This window comes from Pseudopodoces humilis, chromosome 2 (genome assembly GCF_049639895.1).
Source record: "Pseudopodoces humilis isolate 2021_Gansu_Grassland_sample_001 chromosome 2, ASM4963989v1, whole genome shotgun sequence".
In the NCBI taxonomy this organism is placed as follows: domain Eukaryota; kingdom Metazoa; phylum Chordata; class Aves; order Passeriformes; family Paridae; genus Pseudopodoces; species Pseudopodoces humilis.
The window spans coordinates 72,865,757-72,889,572 of record NC_142201.1 but is presented as its reverse complement, the minus strand read 5'-3'; the positions used below and the strand labels follow the sequence as shown (position 1 = coordinate 72,889,572).

Sequence of the window (23,816 nt, the reverse complement as noted above, 5' to 3'; positions counted from 1 at the left end):
TGAGCTGAAACATTATGGTGGGTAGTGAATGACCCAGGAAAGAGTTACCTTTAGTCTCAAACAGCAAATTATTTTTAGATGTCACTATCACTATTAAGCATAAAATGCTTAAGACAATTTTTGTGCTTGCCTGCCCTAGTCCCTCTAACAATTGTTATTAGAACTCAAGTGTTTAATAAGGGATTCCTTGTCTTCAAAAACAACTGACTAACAGGACTTCTCCATTCAGTATCTGCAAATCTGCTTAGTCTTAGACTTGAAAACATTAAGCAAGACACACAACTTTTTATTAAAACAAAAATATTTATTCAAGCTGTAAATGCTATGCAGTATTTAGTTATTGGATGGGTTTAATATAAACATCTACTGCATAATCTTGGTTCCTTAGGAATCCTTGTATTCTGTCTGAAACATTGCCCTGTTGCTGTACAGATCTCTTACAAGAAAACTTGCAAATTATTTTTTAAAGACATTAACAATTTGAGAACAAAGGAAGAAATACCACTAGAGAAAATTCTGCAGTTTTGGAGCAAGGCATGCTCATTCAGCAAAATGTAGGCTGAGCTCCTCCTGCACCCCTTTTGGAGAGAGTTTGTGTAATAGCTAGGACAACCTCTATGTTAAACTGAAAAATCAGATGCAAATTTTTCCATATCTGGCTAAAACTGCAAGACTTAGATAGTAACAAACTTCTCAGCAGTACAAATGAAAGGTGAGGGAATTGACTTCACTAGAACACACTAATTCTTGTTAAGCTGTTGCTTCAGTTGAAGTATTCATACTGAGGCATGACCTCACACAAAAAGTACATTGCTTGAAAACAGCTTTTGCATTCGAATGACATCCTATGTAGCAAATACTGTAAGCAGAGGAGGCCTGTCCAAATTAAAATTCTTGTCTGAATGACTGGCTGGGAAAAGCTTCACCAGACAAAAAACACTTTTTGAGGTTTTACTGGCCTTATGTTTAGCTATTGGTATTTTTGTTACTTCATTCAAAGCCTTACCACACAGGTTTGACAATTATGAAACAAGAGAGTGTGAGCACAAGCCAGTTAGAGCTGAATACTTAAGTCTGTTTCAGATTCAACAAAACAATGAGAAGTGGCCAAGGTAGCTGCCTCATCTTAGAGCGGTGAGTGACAAACACCGCCTTTTCACAGACCGACTGAGCGCTTCGCAGGGGTAAGTAGAGAAAGCAGCAGAACATAGACAACGTGGTCTAACAGGACATGTACAATCTTTCTTACATTTCATTTATACAAATTTACAGTTTTGCAATTTAAATGGCTCTATAATTATGCAAGTGCTTTTTAAAAAATAAACATATACCGACTCAATGATATTTACACTTTGCTTCCTGCTTCAAAAACGGCATGACGTTGCTATAAAGTGAAACTTCAGTGCACTGAAAGTGCAACTTGCCCTTTAGAGTTAACTTCTCTTCCCATGCAAAACCTCAGCATCACTCCACTGAGCTTCAGATGGCCCCACTTCCAGCTTCTTTTTGTTCATTCATCATAATGCAAAGACAACAAGAACTTGTCCACATCCATTCCTGCTGGAAAAGAATTTGGGAGCTTCTTTTTCTGTAGGAGAGGAAAGCAACAACTGTGTTAAATACAAAGAACCTGGGGGAACTGAAGAGCCTGCAAACATACCTTTCCTCCTCATCCTTCCATCCACCTTGTAGCTGTTACTACACAAATTTGCCCCAGAACTCAGACACTGCCATGTGCCCTCGCTCCATGGAATGACACATTTTCCAGTCTCGATGTTTCAGGAGCATGCTAAAACTAAGTATGTGAATTACAAAGTTATACTCCTTTATGGTTATTTACATTGAAAGACACCCTTTTGTGTCTCGCACCTTGGCTATTTGCCCTTAAAGCCTCAAGTCAAAAGCACAGTACTGCACACTACAGAGACTGTGAGTATCACTCATGGTACTAAACAAGGATGCAAGAACAGCCTGAATTCTAGTAAGGCTTACTTTGAGTTTGGCTTAATTCCTACATTCCACTTGGACACTTAGAATTTAGAAATTCATTCACATTATAGGAGAAATAATGTAATTGTCATTGGTGCCTATTTAGAATTAGTAGGAGTTACTTGTGTGCATCTGAAGACTAAACCAATCTTAAGAAAGCTTAGTTCAGAGTATGCTCAGGGGCAAAGTTGGAAATATTGACTAATCTAAATAGGATGTCAGGGACTTGACTAGTATCTCTAAACCATTTCATTACAAACAGTATACACGAAGATACCTAACACATATTTAGCATTTTAATTAAAAGAAGTAGATGTTTATACTTGCCTTGATTTTCTTTTTCTTTGATGGTGTTGGAGAGCTCTGAAGGTCTTTTCGATTTGCAGAACGAGAATTTCTCTCCCCCTCATTTAAGTCCTCCAGTTTCCTTTTCTTTACGGTGCTCCTCAAAGCCCTGAACTGCTGGGTGTTGTCCTTGAGGGGGGTTGCAGTGCTAGTCCTTGCGATGGCCGCCCGCGACAGGATCATGAGGGTGTGTGCAGCCATGCTGACGCTGTTCTCGCTGCCCGTCTCGCTGGCCGGGCTGCAGGCGGGCAGGTCTGGCGTGGCGGGGGGCACCATGATGCGAGGCGTAGTGCTGTCCTCGTTGAAGCGCCGGCACGTTGGGGTGCGGACGCTGTCCGTAGTGTCATCCGTGTGCCTGTCCCCAACTCCAGACGGCGTCCGGGGTACCGGCAGTTCTCCGTTTTCAACTGTCTTTCCAGCGGGGCTTTGCCACTGAATGTCTTGCAGCATCTCCACGCACTGTTTGCTGAACGGGCTGGACAGGCCAAGGCCTTGGCTGGAAGCTTTAGCAGGTTCTCGCTTTGGCTCCTTCGAGGACAAAGAAACAGAGACCGATGATTTGCCATTGCCAGCCCCATTCGACAATGACCCCTGCTTTTTGTTCAGCTCTTGTACTGAAGGAACTGTCTTCTCATTCCATGAGGCAATGCTTTGTTGGCCGTTTGAGAGTTTGGCGGTGTCCTGGTTCTTCTGCTTTTCGTCAGTATCCCTTTGTAACTCATTTTCTTTGTTTGCTGTTGTCTTGTGGAAGGGATCTAATGAAAGCCCTGCAGTTGCCACCTTCCGCTCGGGCTGTGGCTCCTTTGAAGATGCACTTCTGTTGCTACCAACTTCTGGCCTACACAGAATTCTGGGCAATGTTTTGTCTTTGTCTCTCTTTGGTACCTGGGCCTTAGCAGAGGAGGATGCTGAGTCAACAGCAAATAAAGGGTTTTCATTTCTTTCTTTCTGGGATGAACTCTTTGTGGCCTGAATTTGGGTGTTTCCTCCTGGAGTAGGTAGGAGGTTATCAAAGCAAAGCACTCTTCTGTGACTCTCGCTCTGTCTTGAATTTGAGCTTGTGCTCTCTGCTGGTGCAACAGGCAAGTTCTCTTCCACTTTCCTTCCCGGTTCTGCGCTGGTAAGTTTGTCCCAATTTCCAGTCCTGAAAATGAGATGAAAGCATTTCATTGACTTGTTTATTCTTATTAGGCAAGTGAATTTCAGCTGGATGGAAGTCCCCACCCATCCCTCAGAAAAGGGATCCTCCATCCTAAATACAAGTATTTTATCAACACAAGGACCAAGAGTCAGGAATGACAACTGCAGAAAGCTCAGAGAAGGCTTTCTTGGCAAAAAGGCATGAAACAGAGTCTGCACACTGGACAATTAGGTAGACTGGCACTCTTCAGCCTGGAAAGAGAGATTACTGAGGGAAAATGTGACAGAGCTCTGTGAAGAAAGCCCATAAAAAAGAACCTATCTGCTGTACCTTCCAGTAGAAAAACTAAGGGCATCAAGTAACACTGTTAGTAGGTTTGAAACACAACAAGGAGGTCTGGACACTGCAAGTAACTAAACCTGGGAACTTTTTTACCTTGGGATATTTGTGGATGCTGGTAGTTTACTTGACTTCAAAAAGAAACTTGAGTGCATTCATGACAGGACAGTCCATCCCAGAAAACTACTTATGGCTCTGGAAGTCCTTGGAGCTGAAATTCCTAAGAGGCTGCCAGAATATTTTGGACAAAGTAATCACGTGTGCCTTGTACTCCTCCCTGTGCACTTGCTGTGCATGGCGAGATACTGAGCAAGACAAAAAGCTTCCAGTGGGCATCTGGACAACAACATCCAAACTCCCTGGGGTGTGGTCTCTACCTGACAACCAGCCCCATTCATGGGAAAAATGCCACCACTGTGGAAAGAAGAATGCTTCTGCTCTGTCAGCTCATACCGTGGTTGTGTCTGTGCCCTCTGCCTGGCTTATGCTGCATTTCCCAGAGAAGCTTTGGCATCATTCATCTATGACTGTAAGGCTCCCTCCCTGCAGATAAAGCCTCTATGATTTCTAAGAGGAAAAGTCAAGTGTTTGGGATGCTAACTTTGGTACCTTTGAAATGGTAGAAGAGGTCTGAGTGGTAGATGTTTCTTTTATTTGCATGAAATTTGAGATGAGACAGACGGTAGAAAGAAGAAATAAGAAATTACACCTCTTTGCAGGGAAAATTTTGCTCTCTTTGCTATGTGAAATGTACATCTAGAGATCAATTAAAGTTAACAGAAAGCTGAATTACTGAAGGGGTATTACCCAAGATCTTGCTTCTGTGGTTTTTAAAAAATCAGTACTTTTTGTATGCATGTGTTTGGTATAACTTGATATATGGTTGGGATTTTTTAATAAGTTGACTTTTAATGTTCCTGTTTTGTCTCCACTTTTCCAGTATTTTAAATGAGTTCTAAATAGGTAATTTTTTTTTTAAGTATGTGCTACTTTTACAATAAAAGATCATTTCACCTCTAATATTTAAATTGAACTTCTGATCTTCTCCTACACTCTTTTGCTCATTCCAACATCCTTTTCTTTCGGCAGTCCATTAATGGTAAGGACAGTGACTACTGCAGCCTTGCCTCCTTCTCTCATTTGCCCAGCAGAAAACCAGTACCTACCCCAATTAGAAATTAAGTTATGTTCATCAATATAAAGTTAGCATGCTGCTGTCCTGGCCATCTTTGCATTCAGTTCTCACTTTTTAAATGACTAAGCAAAGTTCTAGTCCACACATCTGAAACACAGATGATAAACCCAATCTAATAAACTCTACTGGATTTGGGCCAGAGGATGGTAAAGGCAATGAGACAACACTACAAAACCATGGGTACCACTCATCTGAAAAGAAAATACAAAGGGTTTTAGTAATTTAAATCTCCCAGTAAATGTAACAGGCAATTTTCCTAGCTTAGAATCTGCTCAAACGATTTTTATTTGACAACTGAGACAGGAGACAATGAAGACAAAGTCATACAAAATTAACACAGGAACAGTGGCAATTCTAGCACAGGCTGCACCAGTCCCAGAACACATCTGCATCAATACTCCTAGCAGACAGGCAGCAGGAAAGGGGGTACTGCTTATGCCACTACTGAAAAAAGCTCCTCTCTTCACCAATACTGGATGAAGAAATTCAGGACAGGAAAAAGAAAGTAAGTTTCAATACCTAGCACTACTGACCTCTGTGTTCGAGGATTTGCATGGTTCAAAGGCTCAGCTACATTTGGTACCAGTTTTCCTGGAACAACAGATGAAGTATTAATGAATGACAGGTAAATAATTTCACAGTTAGTACAATGACATTTCACCTGACAGAGAACCAGTAAAGAAAAACCCAGCAACAAACTCTGCAGTATTTTGTAACTTTAAACTTTACTAATTAGTAGACTAGCAAAGGTCCCCAACTAAGAACAAAGAAGCAGCTTGCTGTCTACACTTAGATAATACACGGCCCTGGTAAGAGAAAACAATTCTGGAAATAAGCTTGATGCCAAAACTGGAATTATGTTATATGCTGGAAGTTCTTTGTAAACTGAGCAAACAAGAGTCACTAATGGCAGGTACAGACCTCTCTCAAGACAGCCCAGCAGTTGCCAGAATAGAAGCAGAGGTATTTATAAAACTCTTTTTACTTAGAACCCTCTCCCTTTCTTCTACCCCTCTCAAGAATGAGGCACCTGTATTAGTCTTGTTTCTTGCTCCAGGAATCTTTTGTGATTTTGGAGGGATGGGAAGCTTTGGGACACTTCCGTTGCACACTGGATTAGCCACAGGCATGTGAAGAACCTTGAAAGAATAAAAATATTTTATTACAATTTACCAAAGCACTTCTTATCACCCCAGCTTTAATTCTGAAAATCTTTATTTGTGATGTGTTACCTGGCAGGCAGGTGCTGAGAATGTATTTCCATTCTGTCCTACTACGGAGAGTGGTATCATTCCCACCATTCCTTGCAAAACTGGCTGCACTGGAGATGCAATTATAATGGCAGAACCTAAAAAATACCAAAGTGTTAAGATTGTACAGAAACGAAAAATACTTCATTGAAAAGAAAAGCTTGAAGACAGGATTTCTTAGAGTTATGTGTGGTCAAAACCTGTGGCAAGAAAAGCCCTGGATTTTTAGAAAAACTTCACTGTCCTTGCTATAGTTCACCACTAGAAAACAGGGTAAGCACCAGTTTTATTTTTAGTTTATAAGGAATTCTTTAGTTAAAGTCTATTTTCCTTTGCAAGAGGCAGCTCAAAATAAAGGTTGAAGTATGATAAACTTATCTTAATGTTTAAATTACAGTGATTTATAAAAATGAGTAAAAGTAACACTATCTTATGTAGCTGATAGATATTTGGGAATTATAAAATATGGAAACTATCCTAGCACATTAATTGAAAGTGGAAGAATATTTTCAAAAGTGAATGAAAACTGTTCCTCTCTCCATGAAAAATGCATTGAAGGTAACAGTTGCATAAAGAAATCCTAATGACAGAAAAGGCTGTCACCCTAAGACCTTGCACATACTGTTGCACCGGCCTCTGACCTCAATGAAATGATTACACACAGAAATTCAAAGGTAACTGCAAAATGTTCTTGGTTTTTGAAAGAAATCTAAACGCAGTGATTACAGCTGTTTTGCAGCTGGTTTTATATTTCAGAAAGCACTCAAATTTTTTACTGCCATAGTAATAAAAATGCTTGTACCAGATTTTAAATCTTGGAAAGAAATAATGTTATAGTTCCATGACTAGTAAAATGTTTTTTTAATGCAGACTAGGTTTTGAAAAATTAAACAAAACCAAGGAAGTGATTTGTGGAGGACTAGATACATATACCCAATTATCTACACAAAATATGGAATCCTATAATACAAAGCATTCCGTTTACAACAGAAATCTTATTAAAATAAAAACCTGTTTTATTTAGCCAAAGTAATGGAATCCTTTCCAGTGTAATCCAAAATATGCTTCCTACATCTAATACTGCTAAAATTATGTAATTTAAGCTTCTGAAATATGAGGCTGGTTTTTTTTCCATTCAAAGCAGTTTGTTCAAACTTCTGGTAGTTTTATGTCATTTCTACTAGCAACTAATGCACTAAAAAATCCAATAACTCCTGGATAGTTTCAAATGGCAGACAGAGCCATTTAAAAACTGTTTACTTTTAATGCATTTAGGGGAAAAACAAAAATAACAAGACCACCGGATAAACACCACATTCCCAGTAATTTTCTAATAATGAGATTACCCTGTGGGAAGTTTGGGGAGACAGTCTGGTTTGATGGAAATGTATTGCTGGATCTGGGAGGAGTCCGCAGCTGTTGTACAGATGGAGCTTGGGAAGCCAGTGGCATAGAACTGCCAGGCAATACAACTACATTTGATGGCGTTACAGCTGCGCCCAAGGTTGCTGGATCAGTCATACAGGTAGCTATGTAAAGGTTGCTTGAATTCCCAAAAGCTGTGCTTGTGGCTGGCATCAACTGTATAAATCCCCCTTCATTGGAAAGATGAGTTGAACCTGCAACTGAAAAACCAGTGCAGTCTTCATTCTGAGTGGTAACTGAGGTAACCACAGGGTCCTTAGGTCTAAGCACAAGAAGATTCTGCTCTGCCAGAGCTGAATCCACATTTTTTTCTGTGTCTTCTGAAGTCAGACATTTGGGCAGGCCTGCAGTTTTGGCTGGGGATTTGGCTGGAGATGACAATATTATAGTAGGCAAATTTTCTCCTGTGATGCTGGAAACAGCACTGTTTAACTCCGTGTCTGATGCAATAAATGGATCATCACTGATGATGATCTTGAGGGACATTATATTAGAAGGATCAACATCCACTGGTTGACTGCTAGAAGATACACTGCTTATACTTTTGGCCTCAGTACCTGACTCATCTGTTGAGGATGCAGTTTCAGGGAGAGGAGAGTGGCATATTTCAGAGGTAGTAAGATTGTTTTCAGTGGATACTACAGAAATGTCTGTACATGCATTATCACCAGAAGAGAAATATAAATTATCAGTGTCCACTTTTGTAGAAGATGAAGGTTCTTGCGTCTCCCCTTGTGTACCCTCTGGGTTTGACAGTTCTGAAGGCAGGTTAAAATCTTTCTTAGAAGGCTTATCAAGTGTATGCTGATCATTTGAGTAAGTTTTGTTAGAAGTATCAACAACTTCAAGCTGCAACTCCGTTTTGTCAAGACCTGTGATGTCCACTGCAGATCCCGCAGCACAGTTTGCCTGTGTGCTCTGGTCCTCATGGTTAGAGGGGTGGCCGGAGTTCTCCTGTGAAACATCAGGCAAAGCAGCTGGATCACTGGTTACAGTCTGTTCTTTTCCTGCATCTGCTGATGGGCTAGAAATGGATGAGTTGTTTTTTCTCAGTGGTGCATCGTGGCCAGGGCTCCCATCAGAAGGACTTCCAGGAAGTCTTTTTTCAGACAGTGATGTATCTGGTGATAATGGACATTTACTTCCGGAATCAGTTTTGTTTTCACCATCTATATTATCTTCTGCCACTGAAATTAAAGGAATCTGTGGAGTACCAGAATGAACATATTCTAAATTAGGACTACTTTGAGAACTATGACTTGGTGGGCCTTTTTCAATTTCCATAGCACTCTCACTTTCAGATACAAATACAGATGACTCTTTTGTAATGTAAGTGTCTGCAGAGTGTTCATTACATTTGCTGTCAGAACTCAGTCTCTTGCTAGGTTCAGTCAAACCAGACACGGAGTCAAAAGCAATTTCAAGCTCCCTAATATGTTCAGGGGTAATGGCTGTAAGTACATCAGTCTGCTTCCTTGGTGTACAGTTTCCATGCAGCTGTTCACTGACTGGATTTTTCTTAGCAATATCATCATCATTAGTGCTGGTCTTCAAGGCACAGGATGCTTCTTCTAACTGAAAGCCTTTACAGGATAGTGGTTCTCTAGAATTATCACCTGTAAAAGATAGAATAAACTAGTTCCATAATTATTAGAAGAGATGATCCTTTAAGACCGTTTTAGAAATAACTATCAGTTCAATGGAAAACTGTTTCACATGAAACCAAGTGGGAATAATGTTACTCATCCTTACATTCAAGTTGAGTGGAATATATATGTATAAAACATACATACACTAGAAAATCTGGAAAATCAGTTTGTACATTACTAGTAAGTACACATGTAACATATAAATAGGTAAGGTTGCTACATCAGATTTCCAGAAGCACAAAAACCATCTCACGATAAAAACCTCATAGCTCTACTTCTCATATACTTTCACTAAATACCTGCTACTCATGGACTATTGTACTAACATCCCTTTTGTCCAGAGTAAGACTTTTTTTGTGTAATAATTAACAGATACATTACAGAAAAGAGATAAAAGATTAATATGGTTAGATGCAAAATATTCTCTTTATGTGTACCACAATGGATACTGCAAAGTATCCATTTATTGATAGTCTGCTAGCATTAAGAAGCTTATCAAGTACAACTTTTAAGTACACTGATATCACTACTATTAAATTTAATAGACTGAAACTTTGTAACAGACCAGGTGTATCTGTATGTTTATGCAATGTAAATGTCCACATGGATATTATCAGTGAAAAATGAAAATTCTGAAATGTACAAATTGTCTGAAAATATTTTCATAATGAAAAGTTAACAGAGAATCTTAGAGGAAAAAAAAACAAAGACCTACATCTGTTAGTTTCTTCTGTCCCTAAAGAACTTCCAAATGTTTCCAGGCTATCCTCACCCACCAGGATTTCGTTTTCTACTCCATTCCGACCAGAAACACCAGCAGGTAAGTTCTTGTTTACCTTGCTCTTTCCTATTTTCAAAATAAAGTATGAAGAAAGGTTAAATATGTCACTTACCACATTTATGTCATCACTACCTTTCAAATGAACTGCAGCATAAAGATCTCCTTAGGGTTAATGTGAGAATATCCCTGAAAATTTTACAACAGCAAACAAGTATAAACTATAATCCTTCAGACTTGGAGAGTCTAAAATAACAGCAGTAAAACAACCACTGGAACCGGCACAAACACAGAATATCAGCCACAGGAAAATGCTGTACTTTATACCTGTGTATAAATGTATCTAAAAATCTAATTCTGTATTAAGGCATACCAGTGCCATTTATCTTGCAAGAGGCCTGCTGAATTCCTATGCTTTGTTGAGCAATGCTTGGGAAAACTCATCATTCAGGATGTTTTACAATAACAGTACAACTGAGTACAATGTAGCCTACCATAATCAAACCAGTCAAACAGAGCCTGGAAAGCTGGATCTGATTCTGTCTGCTCCAGAATGTCCTGGATAGCCTCTTCTGACATATGAATTTCACCCTGAGAAAAAACATGATATACAGAACTGTTAGACAGTTACTTCCATAATTTAAAAACAGACAAGAATTTCTTTTCAGATTATTTTTAGTTCTATTACTTCTGCTCAGCACAGAAACATGAAGACCAATGCTGGGAACATTTCTGCTACAAATTTAATGTCTGTTAAAAAAATCTTAGTGATTGAAGTTTAAGAAATAAGGTTCTCCAAAACCCAATGTCTGTCAGACATTACCCCCACTATTGTCTCCAAAATTGCCAGCACTAACCGAAAAGGAGGACTAAATCTCAGGCTACACTGGAAGCTTATGCACATGGCATGGATGCTGTGAGCCTGTACAAGCAAAGTACTGGTAAATAAAATTCCCAAATTAATCCTAATTTCTTAGGTTTGAATATATATCTAGAAGCCAACACTAAGCAAAGAGAAGTTTTATTTCATGTAACTGTTACATGTTCTATAATATAGCCTCCAACTATTTCCTTGTGGAAGGCATTTAGAAAGCACAGCTACATGGGGCAGCGCTCAAAGGTTCCTGATTCAAGCTCACTTGTTCTGTGGTAGCCCAGGAATAAAATAAATATCCAGTACATACTCAAGCAATTAAATACAAAGTTTCTCCTGCCTTTCTGGAGACCCCCTAAGACCTCTCCAACCTTTGATATGGTGGTTTTAAGGGTGCACATTCGATGTTATACCCTTGATTTTGTCTCAGCAACTCCAACCAAACCAAGAAGCTGCTTTATTTCTGCTCAGAAGAATGAAATGCAGCTTTTTAGCTCTGTGTTTTGACAACAACTGACCTAAAATCACCAAGCAACAGAAGAATAGCATTTATAAACCAGACACCTCTACTTCATAAACAGGGAACTGCCTCTGCTCTCCTGCCTTTTTCATGAGGGCTGTGAAGACTGTCATTTCCCTCATTAAAAGTCCTTTTTAATTCTGTGATTGCCAGCTTGAGGCGTACAGAAGAACGAAGGGAGAACACTATAATTATGTTTACTTTGTAGAAGCAGAATGCACATTTCCTCCAAAAGCAAGAAAATACTAAATTTGAAGAAAAAGCATCATTATTTAGGCTCCAAAAAAAATTTCTCTTGATACACTAAATGATCCATGCTTATCTTGGAGAAAATCACAAAATCTGATCAGATTAAATGTATTTGGAGACCGCAAGATATTTTAAATTATTTTTTCTTCTCTAAGGCTATTGATTAGCTCCCCAGTGAGAAGCTGGTACCCAATTACTGGTATGAAGACTGAGTGAGAAGCAGGCAGCTGGTGCCTGGGACAGAGTTCTTAAATCCAGTCTGAGTGTGAGGTTACCAGCTAAGTACTGCCAGAAGCAATCCCACTCCCTTGGCTTCGACCCTGCTGTATGCTTAGGCTGCCTTGGACAGGCACTGAGAATGAATTCAGAATTTTAAACTGGCACAAAATGAGCTCCTGCAGAACAGCAGGGTCCTGCCAGCTCAGCTCCTCGAACCTGCCCAGCACCACACAAGGTCAGAGTTCACACCTCTGTAAGGGAAGCTGCGAAGCTGCCCCTGCACAGACAGGAGCATCAGGGAAGCTCAGCTGTGCTGGCAAACAGGAAGAAAAAAAAAAAAAAAGAAAGGATAGGAAGAGGAGGGAAACATCCTCAGATGTCAGAGGTTCAGCATAGTTCCCATAACTGATCATTCTCAGGTTCCTAGTCTTAAAAACAACGTGAGCACGGCAATCCACACCTACCTGAAGTCCAAGGATTTCATCAATTGAAGTCTCCTGTTCTGTAGGACCACTGTCTGTCTGTTTAGGGGCCTGAGCAACACTGCCATCACTGCAACATGTACGTCATTAGTTCAAAACTCAAAAATAAATCAAATAAGAATACATATGAAGTTTAGAGGTTCCTTTTATTACCTCCCCAGGATTTTGTTAATGTTTTCAGCGAGCTTCTCCTGAAGAGATTTGTTGCTCAAGATTTTTTCTCTGGCATTTTCAATAACCAGTTGCTGGAAAACAGTTTTGAAGTGGTCAGGTTTCTATTTTTAACATAACTAGAAAAGGAGCATGAATTTCTGACTGACAAGTAAAAAATAATTAAAAATCAATTCAAAGAGAAGACTTTTTATAACAGAGAGTCTTCTGTGACTGCATTACATTGCTACGAAAATTGACCCAAAATATTGCTGCACTTTTATTCTCCTAAAGTACAGCAAGGCTCACTGTGCATTCTGGTTTCCATTCTCTAAACAATTACTGACAGCCTACAGGTATCTTAGCAAAGCAAATAAATCAAGAAAACCAAAACTCTACTTCACCATGTCAAATTTATGAATTTAGAACACACTAGAGCTAGTTCAAATACAAACCAATACATTTATCTTCTAAAGGTAATTTCTGTAAAAACGAAGATGAACAAGATGTTAAAGACTAGATCTCTTGAGTGTGAATTTGTTTCTTAAATGTAAATACCTTCTGTAGGCATATACTCACTGGGAAGTTACCATCAATTAATTCTTCTAGGGGCTCAGTTTCTTTTTCTATTACTGCTTCTTCAGAGTCTTGAGAATTTCTAGTTGCTGAAGGAGGCCCGGATGTTGCAATACTTTTCCTCTTCTGAGATTCACTGAAACATTCCAGGAAATTTATGACGTAGTTTATGAGAATATTGCAAACAGTAGGCCTAATGGTGAATAAACCCAGTGCTTCTCTTCCTTAGCAAACAAAGTATGTTAATCACCAGAAAATTAACTACATATTGAAAATGCAGTAAAAGCTGGTAACTGCTTTATTATCTCTTATGTATCTGTTGTGTCTGCCTTTATATAGAAGTTATAATGTAGATCTCTAGTAGTAAATAGCCAAATGGCAAACTGAACTCCACGCCCCTCCACTACATGTTACTCTAACTGGTGGTACCAGTAAATGGAGCCTAATAACTGCAACTCAAAGTCAGATTTCGGCATTACCACTGAAAACAAAGACCTCTCAAGGAGCACTTATTTTCAGAGAAGAAACCAATCGTCAGGTTCTGTAAGAATTTAGATGATAAATAGGAAAATGTAATGTTTTTACAGGAGGCAGTGTAGGCTCTTCTGAAAATATCTACCAGCAGTGGCGTTAAAACTACTTACATTAAAAAAAATCAAGACATATTAGGAAAGACTTGGGGGAAAATGGGCATTTGAATCAGAGAACAAAAAATGCAAAACCAGTGTAAGAGAAGTTTGTCACACAACATCTAGTGCACATATTAACCCACATCCCTGTTTACCTTTTTCGCCTTCCTGGAGAAAGCAAATTTGAATGAAGCTTTCGTTCTTGTGATGTTGGAACTTGAATGTGTATGAGACCTCCTGCTTTATAGAGGGAAACAAACAAAAAAAAAGAAGTCATGATGCTAATACCTTTTTTAGTGACACTGTTAAAGCGCTATGAGATCTACACATTACTTACTATGTTCCAATAAATTCCTGGAAAGTCCATACAAAATAATTTGGTACTATCATGGAAATGAGGACCATTCCTTTTAAACACATCCTGAAACAGACATCCATTTAATGTGGATCATCCCTATCTGATGAAACAAGTTATTTGGGTGAGGGCAAGAGCACAGAACAGAATAACCACAAATTCCATTCACTTCCGATCTCTGAACTCACATTGGCAAGCAAGTATGCGAGAATCAGCTCTCTTTTGGGCACCTATTTTCTTTTAATCACCTGAACCAGTCTGGAGAGCTGGGAAACAATGCATGAATTTTCTGAAACTTTTTGGTGGAAGATGATTAGCCCTGATTTTAGAAAACTTCCATCGATAGCCATAGGTTTTTCACAGAAAAAAAAGGTTTAAAGATTTTTACAACTTACTGTTGATCTTGTTTTCTTGAGTTTGTGACTGGTTCACAAACAATGTATTCAGTCTTGTCTGTGGCATGCTTTGATTTATTGTTGGCCTGTGAATTACTTGAGGAGGTACAACAGAAGTGGAATTCTGTGGCCCTGCCTGATGGGCTACTGACAACAGTCCTGAGTTTGCAGAAGCTGACTGCTGAAGCATTCTCTGCCTTTTCATTTCTACAATTCCACTTCTTGTACGTACTGGAAATAAAGACAAGATGAAAATATATGATAAAGGATTTTTTAAAAAAGACTGCTGATATTCACACAAAATCTGTTTAAAAAAATTTGAACAATGGAACACCACCATCCAATGAATCTCAAATCTGGGAACAATCACTACCTGTATCTCACACTCTCTTTTCTTAAACAGTAAAAATACGACAGAGAAAAACTTATTTTTAAGTAAACAAATTTTTCTTTTTTGATAGCTCATTTTTAGCTTTTGTAATGAAAGAAACAACTCTAGATACAAGAAGTATGCTTTTGTATTTTGGTTGGATATGTTTGTATACATAACAAATGCTACAAGACTGTAATATGTCTTTATGTTCCCCCTCTACAGAAATGCCACTGCATTATAATTAGACTGGCTATGTTTTTAGTTCATCTATGAACCACAAATTAAATCAGCAGCTTCAGGAGTGAAGCAGCAGTTTTTAAACCTCTTAACCATGTAAACTTCCGAAAAGTTTTTTTCAGCAGAGAAAATGCTATAATAGAGCATTTAAGCCCCTTTCAGAAAGCTCAGCTTTTCTTATTTTCCTTTTCTGATCATTACAGTAACCCACAGATCACACTGAAGACAACAGACATGCATTACTGATGGCTGCAGAAGGCCCCTATTTTTAATCAAGACAGATAATTTTAACATAAAACCTACTGATCCCATGGAATTGACTCAGTTACTTACTCCTCTGATTAGAAGAAAATCTGAAATCTGAATTCTGCATGCTCCTAAAAAAAACAACCAAATGACACAAATGAATGGAGCATAATGGAAGCACTCAGCTACACAGTGTGACAGTACCTATCACATGGGTAATATCAGTCTGGTCCTTACCACACGTTCCCTCAGAAAAATCCACAGATTGCTATTTTTATTCTTTCCAACAATGGTCACAGATTCTTCAAATGAAGCTTACTGTTTCATTTTTGGTCAAGTAACCACAAAGGTATCAGATTCTAAATGAGTTATTTGTTTTATTTTTTTATTAAAGGAAGGCCACATGCTCTCACTCATCCCCTCCTTCTCTGCTAGCCCCACCTTAAAATCTTCAAATGTCTGCTCAACTATAAACTCTCACATACCCATCTTTTTCACTGTCTCTCCCAGGAAACAGAGAGCTAAACCGTTCTCATACAATGATAAGCAGAGTTGGTTAACATAGGGACGGACTCACTCTTAGAGTGAAATACTGCTTTCTTGATTTCAAAACTACATTACCTGATCTGAGAAAGTGTATAGTCTAATTTTTTCCACAGAGATGACATCATTGCTGGAACTTCATTTGTTGTTTCTAAAACGAATCATAGAAAGAAATTGCTGCCCAAGACTGATATATGATGAGAAAAAAGTAAAATCACAAGCAAAATAATTATTATGGAGTGTTTCAGACACCATCTAACTTCAGGTGTGTAGTTGCCTTCTTAATATTCTATTAATTAGAGATCCCTAACTCCTATTTTAAAGAATTTTGATTGATATGGGTACAGTTCTGGTTTAGAAGCCTCGATGAAACTGAATTAATTACTATAATTCTCGGTGGAATTTGCACATGGTGTTGACTCCTCAGCAAGCACATGCTAACCTAACCTGTGCTAAACCCCCAAGTCTCTTCTGGAAATTGTATTCATATTCCCAAGTCACTTTTGTGCCTTTGAAAATTATAACCTGGCAGACAGGCCTTTAAAAGTAATTGTTTATTTTATGATATGACCCAAACAGGTAAAAACATTCAGTCTTTTTGAAGCACAGAACATTAAAAATGTGATGGATAAGATAAGTAAACAGTCCAATTTACTAAGTTTTTCAAGATGCCAAGTACAAAGCATTGTGAACGAAGTAATAACTGTGTCCTAGTTACCATGTCTGTCAAACCTAGTGTGAAAGGAAAAAATTGTTCAGGAATGTTCCATATACAATTTTTAAAACCATGCACCACTAAAATATGATCATACAACAGGTATCAGAAACCTGTAAGATTTGGCAACATCCAGAAGCTTGATAACAGCTTTCAAAAACAGCAAATGCTCTCTGTCTACAGTATTCATACAAAATATTAAGTAGTTCTGAAACTATTTTAGTTAGTCTTAAAAACAAGACAAGAAATATTTCATACCATAGGACTCCTCCTGATAATTTCATGGAATCACAGAACACCTTAGGTTGGAAGGGATCTGCAAGGATCATTGAGCCCAACTCCCTGCTCCTCACTGGGCTAACCTAACTTTAAACCATGTGACTAAAAGCATTGTCCAGATTCTCCTTGAACTCTGACAGGGCTCAGTGCCATGACCACTTCCCTGGGTAGCCTGTTCCAGTGACTGACCACCCTCTCAGTGAAGAACCCTTTCCTAATGTCCAATATGAACTTCCCCTGACACAGCATTCCATTTTCTCACATTCTGTTGCTGGTCACCAGAGAGATAAGCACTTCCTCCTCCTCTTGATAGTATAAACAATAAACAGAATAATTTTACAAGCACAAACCCATACATTTTGCATATTTTATTGTATCTCTATGCTTTTGAGATACAAAAATGGTCACATTTGAAGTGAAAATATATGCTGGCATATGAATACTAAGATAATCAATTATTTTTTGCTCACTAGATGTAGTGGCTGTTGGCTGTGTAATATGGTAACCTTCAAATTGCAGCCTAAATGGGGGATTACTCTAAGACCATGTACCTCCTCCTCAAGTTCACAACAGATAAAAGATAAAAAACAGATAAAGATAAAACAACACCTCATTCTGAAGGCTTACCTTTTGTTTTCATGGCTACGTATTCATTAAGAATAGTTGTCAAGTTCTTTCCACACAGTGACTGGAAAAAAAAACAACTGATCTCAGAATCCTCGCTAATAACTTCTACTTCATCTGCTGTATCACATCATATTTAAGGAGTTCTTTAGCAGTCTACACCATGCTCAGCACAAGGGACTGGACTTGGTAGAGAGCAATCAATGGAACAAAATCCTATTACGTAGAAAAATGTGAAGTACTCTATCTCAAGGCACAACACTCGTAAGTTAGAGCTGTCTGACCTTCACTCACCTTTTTTATTTATAGAATAAAGCCATGAAAATTAGATGATGAACAGCTGTAACAGACTAATGAGTATGTATCATGCTGGAAAAAAATGTAAAGGAACCTCATTCTGAAGCAAAATTTTAAGTCACATAGAATTAACCTTCTTATCATGCTTATTTTTACTGTTATTTTAGGTGACACAAAAAAAATTAAAATTTTTAAGTTACTGCTATCGTCTGCTGTACCTTCCTGTCTTGTTTACTAGTGGGAACTCAACGAGACATGACAAATACTTTATTGCAAGTATTTAAGCTCCAGTAAGAATTTTGTCTTAGCTACTATGATATCACTGTTATGTGAATAATAGGAAAAACATTTCTACTGAGAAAAGGATGACTATAAAAAAGCTTTATTAATATAGATAATCTATTTACATTTGGATTTCCTAATTTTTGCTGGCCATAGCTTGGTTCTCAACTCCCTACCACCAAAGTACAGATGACTAAATACTTGTAAATAAAATAAATTCGATAGTTTCTTTTGAATAGGTGCATCAAATAGGTGCACCTTGGATCTCAGAAGAGATTTCTGTGAATTTTAAGTACTGTGGACAAAATCCCAGACCATGAAATTAACTACTACACTAGAAGAATGAAACAGAAAACATGAAGAGGACACACATGTAAACAGTAGAAGTTTGATACACAGCAATACCTAAACCCTGTAATTTGCACAGTATAGTAAAAATTCCATTTTACATATTTGTTAAAAATGCAAACTATCTAATTAGCTCTACACATGTGGCTATGGACTATTTATGCATACCCAGAAGTCCACCTTTCACCTGCAGAACAATGCAGATGATACTGGACAGAGAGAAGGCTGAATACAGTTTTTGTCAATAGAATGTGGTAGACTTAGATAAATCTGAGGTGCTTTACCTAAATATTTACAATATACCTGAAATGGAACATTATTGGTTGTCATGTCTAGAATAGGAAAGCGATCTTCAGTAAATTACAAAAGCAGCCCTGAAATCAATAAAACCCTTGTGACAACACCCTTCCATAATGTACCTCAAAGCTGTAAGGTAGACTCTGCATAATATGCTGAAACCAATTTGCATATTTCACCCTTAAATGTTTCTTAGTAAGATTAAACACTAGAAATTAAATAACTGCTAATATCACAGGATGAAGAAACAAGAAACAAATCAAATATCAAACATTTTAAGCAGCGTTTGAAAATTAATTATTACACCAAGAAACTGCCAAAATTGTTGTTCATGGATGCAAGACAATGTAACTTTTTGCTTTGCAAATATAAACTCACCAGCAAGCAGGCTGGAATAAAACCATCTTCCGTACAGTGTTCTGCATATTCTTTCAAATCTGAGCTTTCCAGAATAAACTGATGGCAGGTAGCTTGAAGATTTTCCTGTTGCAAATAGCCTGTACCAAATCAGATAGAAAACGTTGCTATTTCATTCATTACTTCTGCTCAATAGGTATCAAAGCTGCATGCAGTGTTGGAATAATCAGATGAAAAATTCTATGTAAGAAAAGGAAAGTGACATTATTTTTACAAAACATGTTTCTACCAGATACTTAACAGTTAAAACCCAGAAGACCAAAAAATGTAGATTGGAATTACATTGTATTTACAAAGTATTCAAGACTGGAACTGAGGCAATATGAACAAATTTTGGGTTATCTTTAGTACACACAAGAAAATAAAAGTTCTCAGCTCACAAGGCTGATAAACAAACCCCCATATGGGCTGAACCACCGTAATTGATACTTCAATGGAAATCTATGACATTTTGTTAATAAAATGCATTGCTATGTAGGAGTAATTCTCCACACATCGTACTGTATCAAAATAGGTAAAACTTGTAAGCTGCTGCAACAGTGGATAAGATTTATTAAAAATATTGGCATTGTACAAAAATTCGTAACAGAAAAAGGGTTTTTTTCCCCCCTCACTCACAGTAATTTTCATTTAGGATAGATGTAGTAGCTCTACGCCTAAGACTCAGTAGTTACCATCACAGAAAATGTACTGACCAAGTTTTCTTTTCCAAAATTCCATTCCTCATCAAATATGTTCTGCTTTAATCAAAATTTTTAACCCTGCTTTAATCCTCAAACACCTTAAACACTGAAAGATAGAAATAGACCAATCTGAATGAAGGACTCCAGAACAAAGAAGCACAAAGAAAATGTTTCTTCTTTCTTGGCAGAGCTTAGTGTGGAATGTTTTAGAGATAAAATAAAACATGTGCCTAGTTATACAATGCAGGATACATACACATTATCTATTTCAATGGACCCCCAAAAATGGTTCACCTCAGTTTATGAATGCCTGCAGAAAAATGTGCCCTTTAAATGAAAACAAGTATCTTTCAGCAGATCTGAGTATAGCTGAAGAAAACAAATCATATTTCCAACATGCAAGCCTTTTTCCACGTCTTCAACAGGTAGGCAAACTTTAAAGTTAAACACAGTCTGGGAATAACCACTGTGAATTTCATCACAATGTATGAGCAGGCCTATCTGACAGAAAACATTAGCAGTGCCTGCAAAAAGGAAAGAAATATCTTATTTATTTTTTCAAATACATTTTTCTACAAAAATCTCAAGCCACAGGCAGCTGAAAGTATATTTCTGGTAAACATGATTATATTTCACTGTTGTCCAGGCTGAAAGATGGGGTATTAGGCTCAGAGGAGCTCTGATCTGTGCTGGTATGATCTATGCTCTTATAATCAAACTTACCTGAACACTTACTCAAAAAGTTGCAATTTTTCCTTCTTGAACCTAATACTACAGTATCACAAGGGGTGACTAAATGCTTGCGTATGGGCACGTTTTACATACACCAATTTCCTGGTAATAAAGAATTCCAAAGGCTAAAAATGCCTGCGCAGCCGACCCAAAGTTCTTGTGCATACACTGTATAATGACATAGGAATATGTGGTCCCTAAAATCAAATTAAAGGCACAAAAGGTGATGTATGTTTTGAACGTATGGAAATTATTCAATATTTTGTTCTAGCTTAAGAAACGTCTAACTCATAGTACATATTTACTCTATCAATTAAGAAAAGATAAATGCTCTTATGCATTTTCCTCTGTGTGAGTTCAGCATATCATTTTAGTTTTGTTTCTTTAACAAATATTCTTCAACCTTCACAGCAGCTGAAAGATTTGGCAGGGGGCTTGGGGGGAAAGATGGAAGAGCTGCAGTGGGAAGTCTGTTTATCCACTGAAATTCAGAGATGCCTCACAGAAGAGGAATCCCTATTAGAGAACAGAAAGGGTTACAAGGAATAGCCTGTTCTACAGCCTTAGGTTGTTCTGAGGTTTTCCAGACACGATGCATGCTCCACACCACAAAAGACACAAGATAGGACAGACCATTCTCAGCACAACAGGACATTGCCAAGATTGTGTATCACATCTGCAAGTCTCTGGTAAGCACATAAGATAAGCATTCTACCTGGAAACTTGTAACTTCACCAATCCTGTTTGGAAGAGTGAAATGAGAGATCACACTTGTATGATTTCAAATCTTTGTTTACAGTCCATGGAGTTTCTAAAAATCCTGCTACTTCACAGTAATAAAACAATCACATCTCTTACTAGCCTTTTTTTCTCAAGACAGTAGCAAGTCACATTTCAGGTAGTATTTAAAAATAAATTGTGCTGGAGGAACACTGAAGAAGAAATTCAGCTTTAATGGCTTTGGATTTAGAAAACTGTGATCAACTGAAAACTGAATTTCACAGGCCAAGCTGCCAGGAAACCTTGGCAACCTGCGCCAAGCAGTACTTGTGCGTGGGACTGAAATATGTGGGTCATATTTTTGCTTACCGTCGATTTGCTCTCACCTTTAGCAGCATCCGAATAGTCCAAAGCATAAAGTAATTTAAAAATTCACTGTCTGCTGTCAATGTACTGAACATACTTATGCTGTGCTTTCCACAGACTCTGATCACGCCTGAACTTTTAGTGCACCCTCAAAGGTGAGCGAAACACCTGAGCGAAGCGCCGGAAAGAAAAAACATCTGACCCTTAACGCAGCCTTCCCTGGGATTTCGGGTCATCCTTGAACTCCTCCTGTAATCAGGAACTGTTTAAGCACCGCTCAGCAGCTTTCAGTCTGCAGGCAGGCACCGGAGACCACCACCACGTTTCCTTGGACTCGTGAAGCACCCCAGCCCAAGGCACGGCCGGGGAGCGGCCTGGTCCCTCAGGACCCGAATGCCTCAGGAGCGAGCTGCGTTCGCTGTCCGACAGAGGCCGGGCCGAAGGGCGGCGGGGCCAGCCCAGGGGCTGCCCGGTGTAAGCCCCGGCAGTGACAATCCCAGCCTGGGAGGGCCAACAGACGCTGCCGAGGGTCAAGGGCGAAGCCGGCTCTGTGTCCCGCCGCGCCTCGGGCGGCTGACAATGCCCAGCAGAGCCCTCCCGGCTCTGAGGCCGGTGGTCCGCGTCTCTCCCATGCATCCCTCCGTCCCTCCCGGCTCACTCACCCAGCACCAGCCGGGCCACGTCGGACGGCAGCAGCATGGCCCGAGGCGAAGCGGGGCACGGGCGGGCGCAGCTCCCCGAGCGCAGCCGGCCGCCCCGCCACCCAGGCGAAGGCGCGGAAACTCCGCCAGCCAGCGCCGCGCCCGCCCCCTCCCGCGGGAACCCCCCGCCGCCGCTAATCCGCTTCCAGGTCCTCCCGCCGCCGCTGCTTCCCCACGTGAGCCCCGCTCCGCTCCGCGCCGCCGGGAGTGGGGCTGCCTGCTCCCCGGCCGAGGTGAGGGGCCGAGCCGGGTCCGGGCGGGGCGGCCGCGGCCCTGGTTGCGGGTGCTGAGGGGCGGCTCGCGGGCTGCGGGCGCGGGCGGCGGCGGCCCGGGGTTGCCGGGGAGCGGAGCCGCTGCTCGGCGCTGCGTGTCCGCCTGTGCCGGGACACCTCGCAGCGCCCCAGGAGCTCCCCTCTCCGACATTCGTGGTGGTCGGTGCGCCTGGCTTCCCGTGTGTTATTTATGTAGCGGGGGAAGGTGGCCGTCATGCGGTAGTTGGAAAACTGTGTAATCAGTAAGAGAAGTAGTATGTGGATTCATTCTTGGGAATTTTTCACTGCTGCAGTTACGGCTGTTGAAATACCAATGAGTACAAACGAGAGGGCTGCCTTCTTGGAGGCCTAGGCCCTACAGCAGACGACCCCTGTTGCCACAGTTTTCCATCAAGCACTTCAGAAGCCACTGGTGTTCAGAAAGTTTCTTTCTCTTTCGTTCCCAGCAAAAGCAGCAAGTCTTCTGGGTTGGGGTTTTTTTGTTCCAGTGCCCAACCACCAGAGGGACAGGGAGTGGTTGAGCGTTGGCACAGGCTCCTCAGGGAAGAGCTCACAGCACCAACCTGCCAGAGTGCAAGAGCTGTTCGGACAACGCTTTCAGGCATATGGTGTGATTCTTGTGTCCTGCACAGGGCCAGGAATTGGACTTCGGGAATCCTTGTGTGTCCCTTCCAACTCAGGATATTCCATGGTTCTTGAAGTTAGTAAAGAGGAACACTTAAATAAGTGCAATTGTACAGTATAGGCATCCTTCACACTTAAATTTTTTTTTCTTTTCATACCATCTATCTGTCACCAAATCTCTGATCATACTTAGTCTCAGCCTGTTCTTGATTGAAGCCAAAGGAAATAAATGCAGCCAAGACAGTAGATATTTTAAAGTTTTACTTACTTAAATGGCTATTTTCATATTCTCATGTAAGCACTCAAGATGCAATGCTGTGCATCATGAATGCCTGTTCTCCCTTGCTTATTACAGCAGCAGCAGCAGATGTTTGGAGTTACATCCAACTTGTGTGATCTGTCTTTTCCAAACAAGGTTTCTCTTGGGTCGGCTTTAAGGGTGTAAAAGTAGACGCATGGAAGTTACATACATTGTCATGGTTGTGATCTGCAGCATCATC

General features: G+C 39.7%; 2 protein-coding genes across 4 annotated transcripts in view; one reads left to right on the top strand and one right to left on the bottom strand.

Moving 5' to 3' along the window:
- Positions 1-295: 295 nt before the first annotated feature.
- NPAT (nuclear protein, coactivator of histone transcription) lies at positions 296-22,502 on the bottom strand. 2 transcript variants are annotated; one of them, XM_014252077.2, is made up of 18 exons: positions 22,382-22,502; positions 19,180-19,298; positions 17,581-17,641; positions 16,038-16,110; positions 15,504-15,547; positions 14,561-14,791; positions 13,966-14,050; positions 13,185-13,317; positions 12,609-12,700; positions 12,438-12,525; positions 10,606-10,702; positions 10,049-10,180; positions 7,606-9,300; positions 6,242-6,357; positions 6,040-6,148; positions 5,543-5,600; positions 2,317-3,478; positions 296-1,588 (listed from the first exon to the last, which is right to left on the bottom strand). In XM_014252077.2, the coding sequence occupies exons 1-18, from the start codon at positions 22,416-22,418 to the stop codon at positions 1,511-1,513; spliced, it is 4,410 nt and encodes a 1,469-aa protein (XP_014107552.2). In that variant the 5' UTR covers positions 22,419-22,502; the 3' UTR covers positions 296-1,510. The 2 variants fall into 2 exon arrangements, with proteins under 2 accessions (XP_014107552.2, XP_014107556.2); XM_014252081.2 differs by having other exon boundaries at positions 13,966-14,047.
- Positions 22,503-22,571: 69 nt separating this feature from the next.
- The window catches only part of ATM (ATM serine/threonine kinase), a 55,031-nt gene continuing 53,786 nt past the window's right edge, over positions 22,572-23,816 (top strand). For both annotated transcript variants that reach the window (XM_014251456.2, XM_014251450.2), the window contains exon 1: positions 22,572-22,653. The gene's annotated coding sequence lies outside the window, so the exon portion shown is untranslated. The remainder of the gene's footprint in view (positions 22,654-23,816) is intronic.

Bases quoted from the DNA above. Each gene is read 5' to 3' on its own strand.
- NPAT (XM_014252077.2), bottom strand. From the start codon at position 22,418: ATGCTGCTGCCGTCCGACGTGGCCCGGCTGGTGCTGG. The intron at 14,792-15,503 runs GTAAGTAACTGA...CTTTATTTCCAG, and splicing joins ATTTTCTTCTAATCAGAGGA to TACGTACAAGAAGTGGAATT. The intron at 10,703-12,437 runs GTAGGTGTGGAT...GTTTTTTCTCAG, and splicing joins ATGAAATCCTTGGACTTCAG to GGTGAAATTCATATGTCAGA.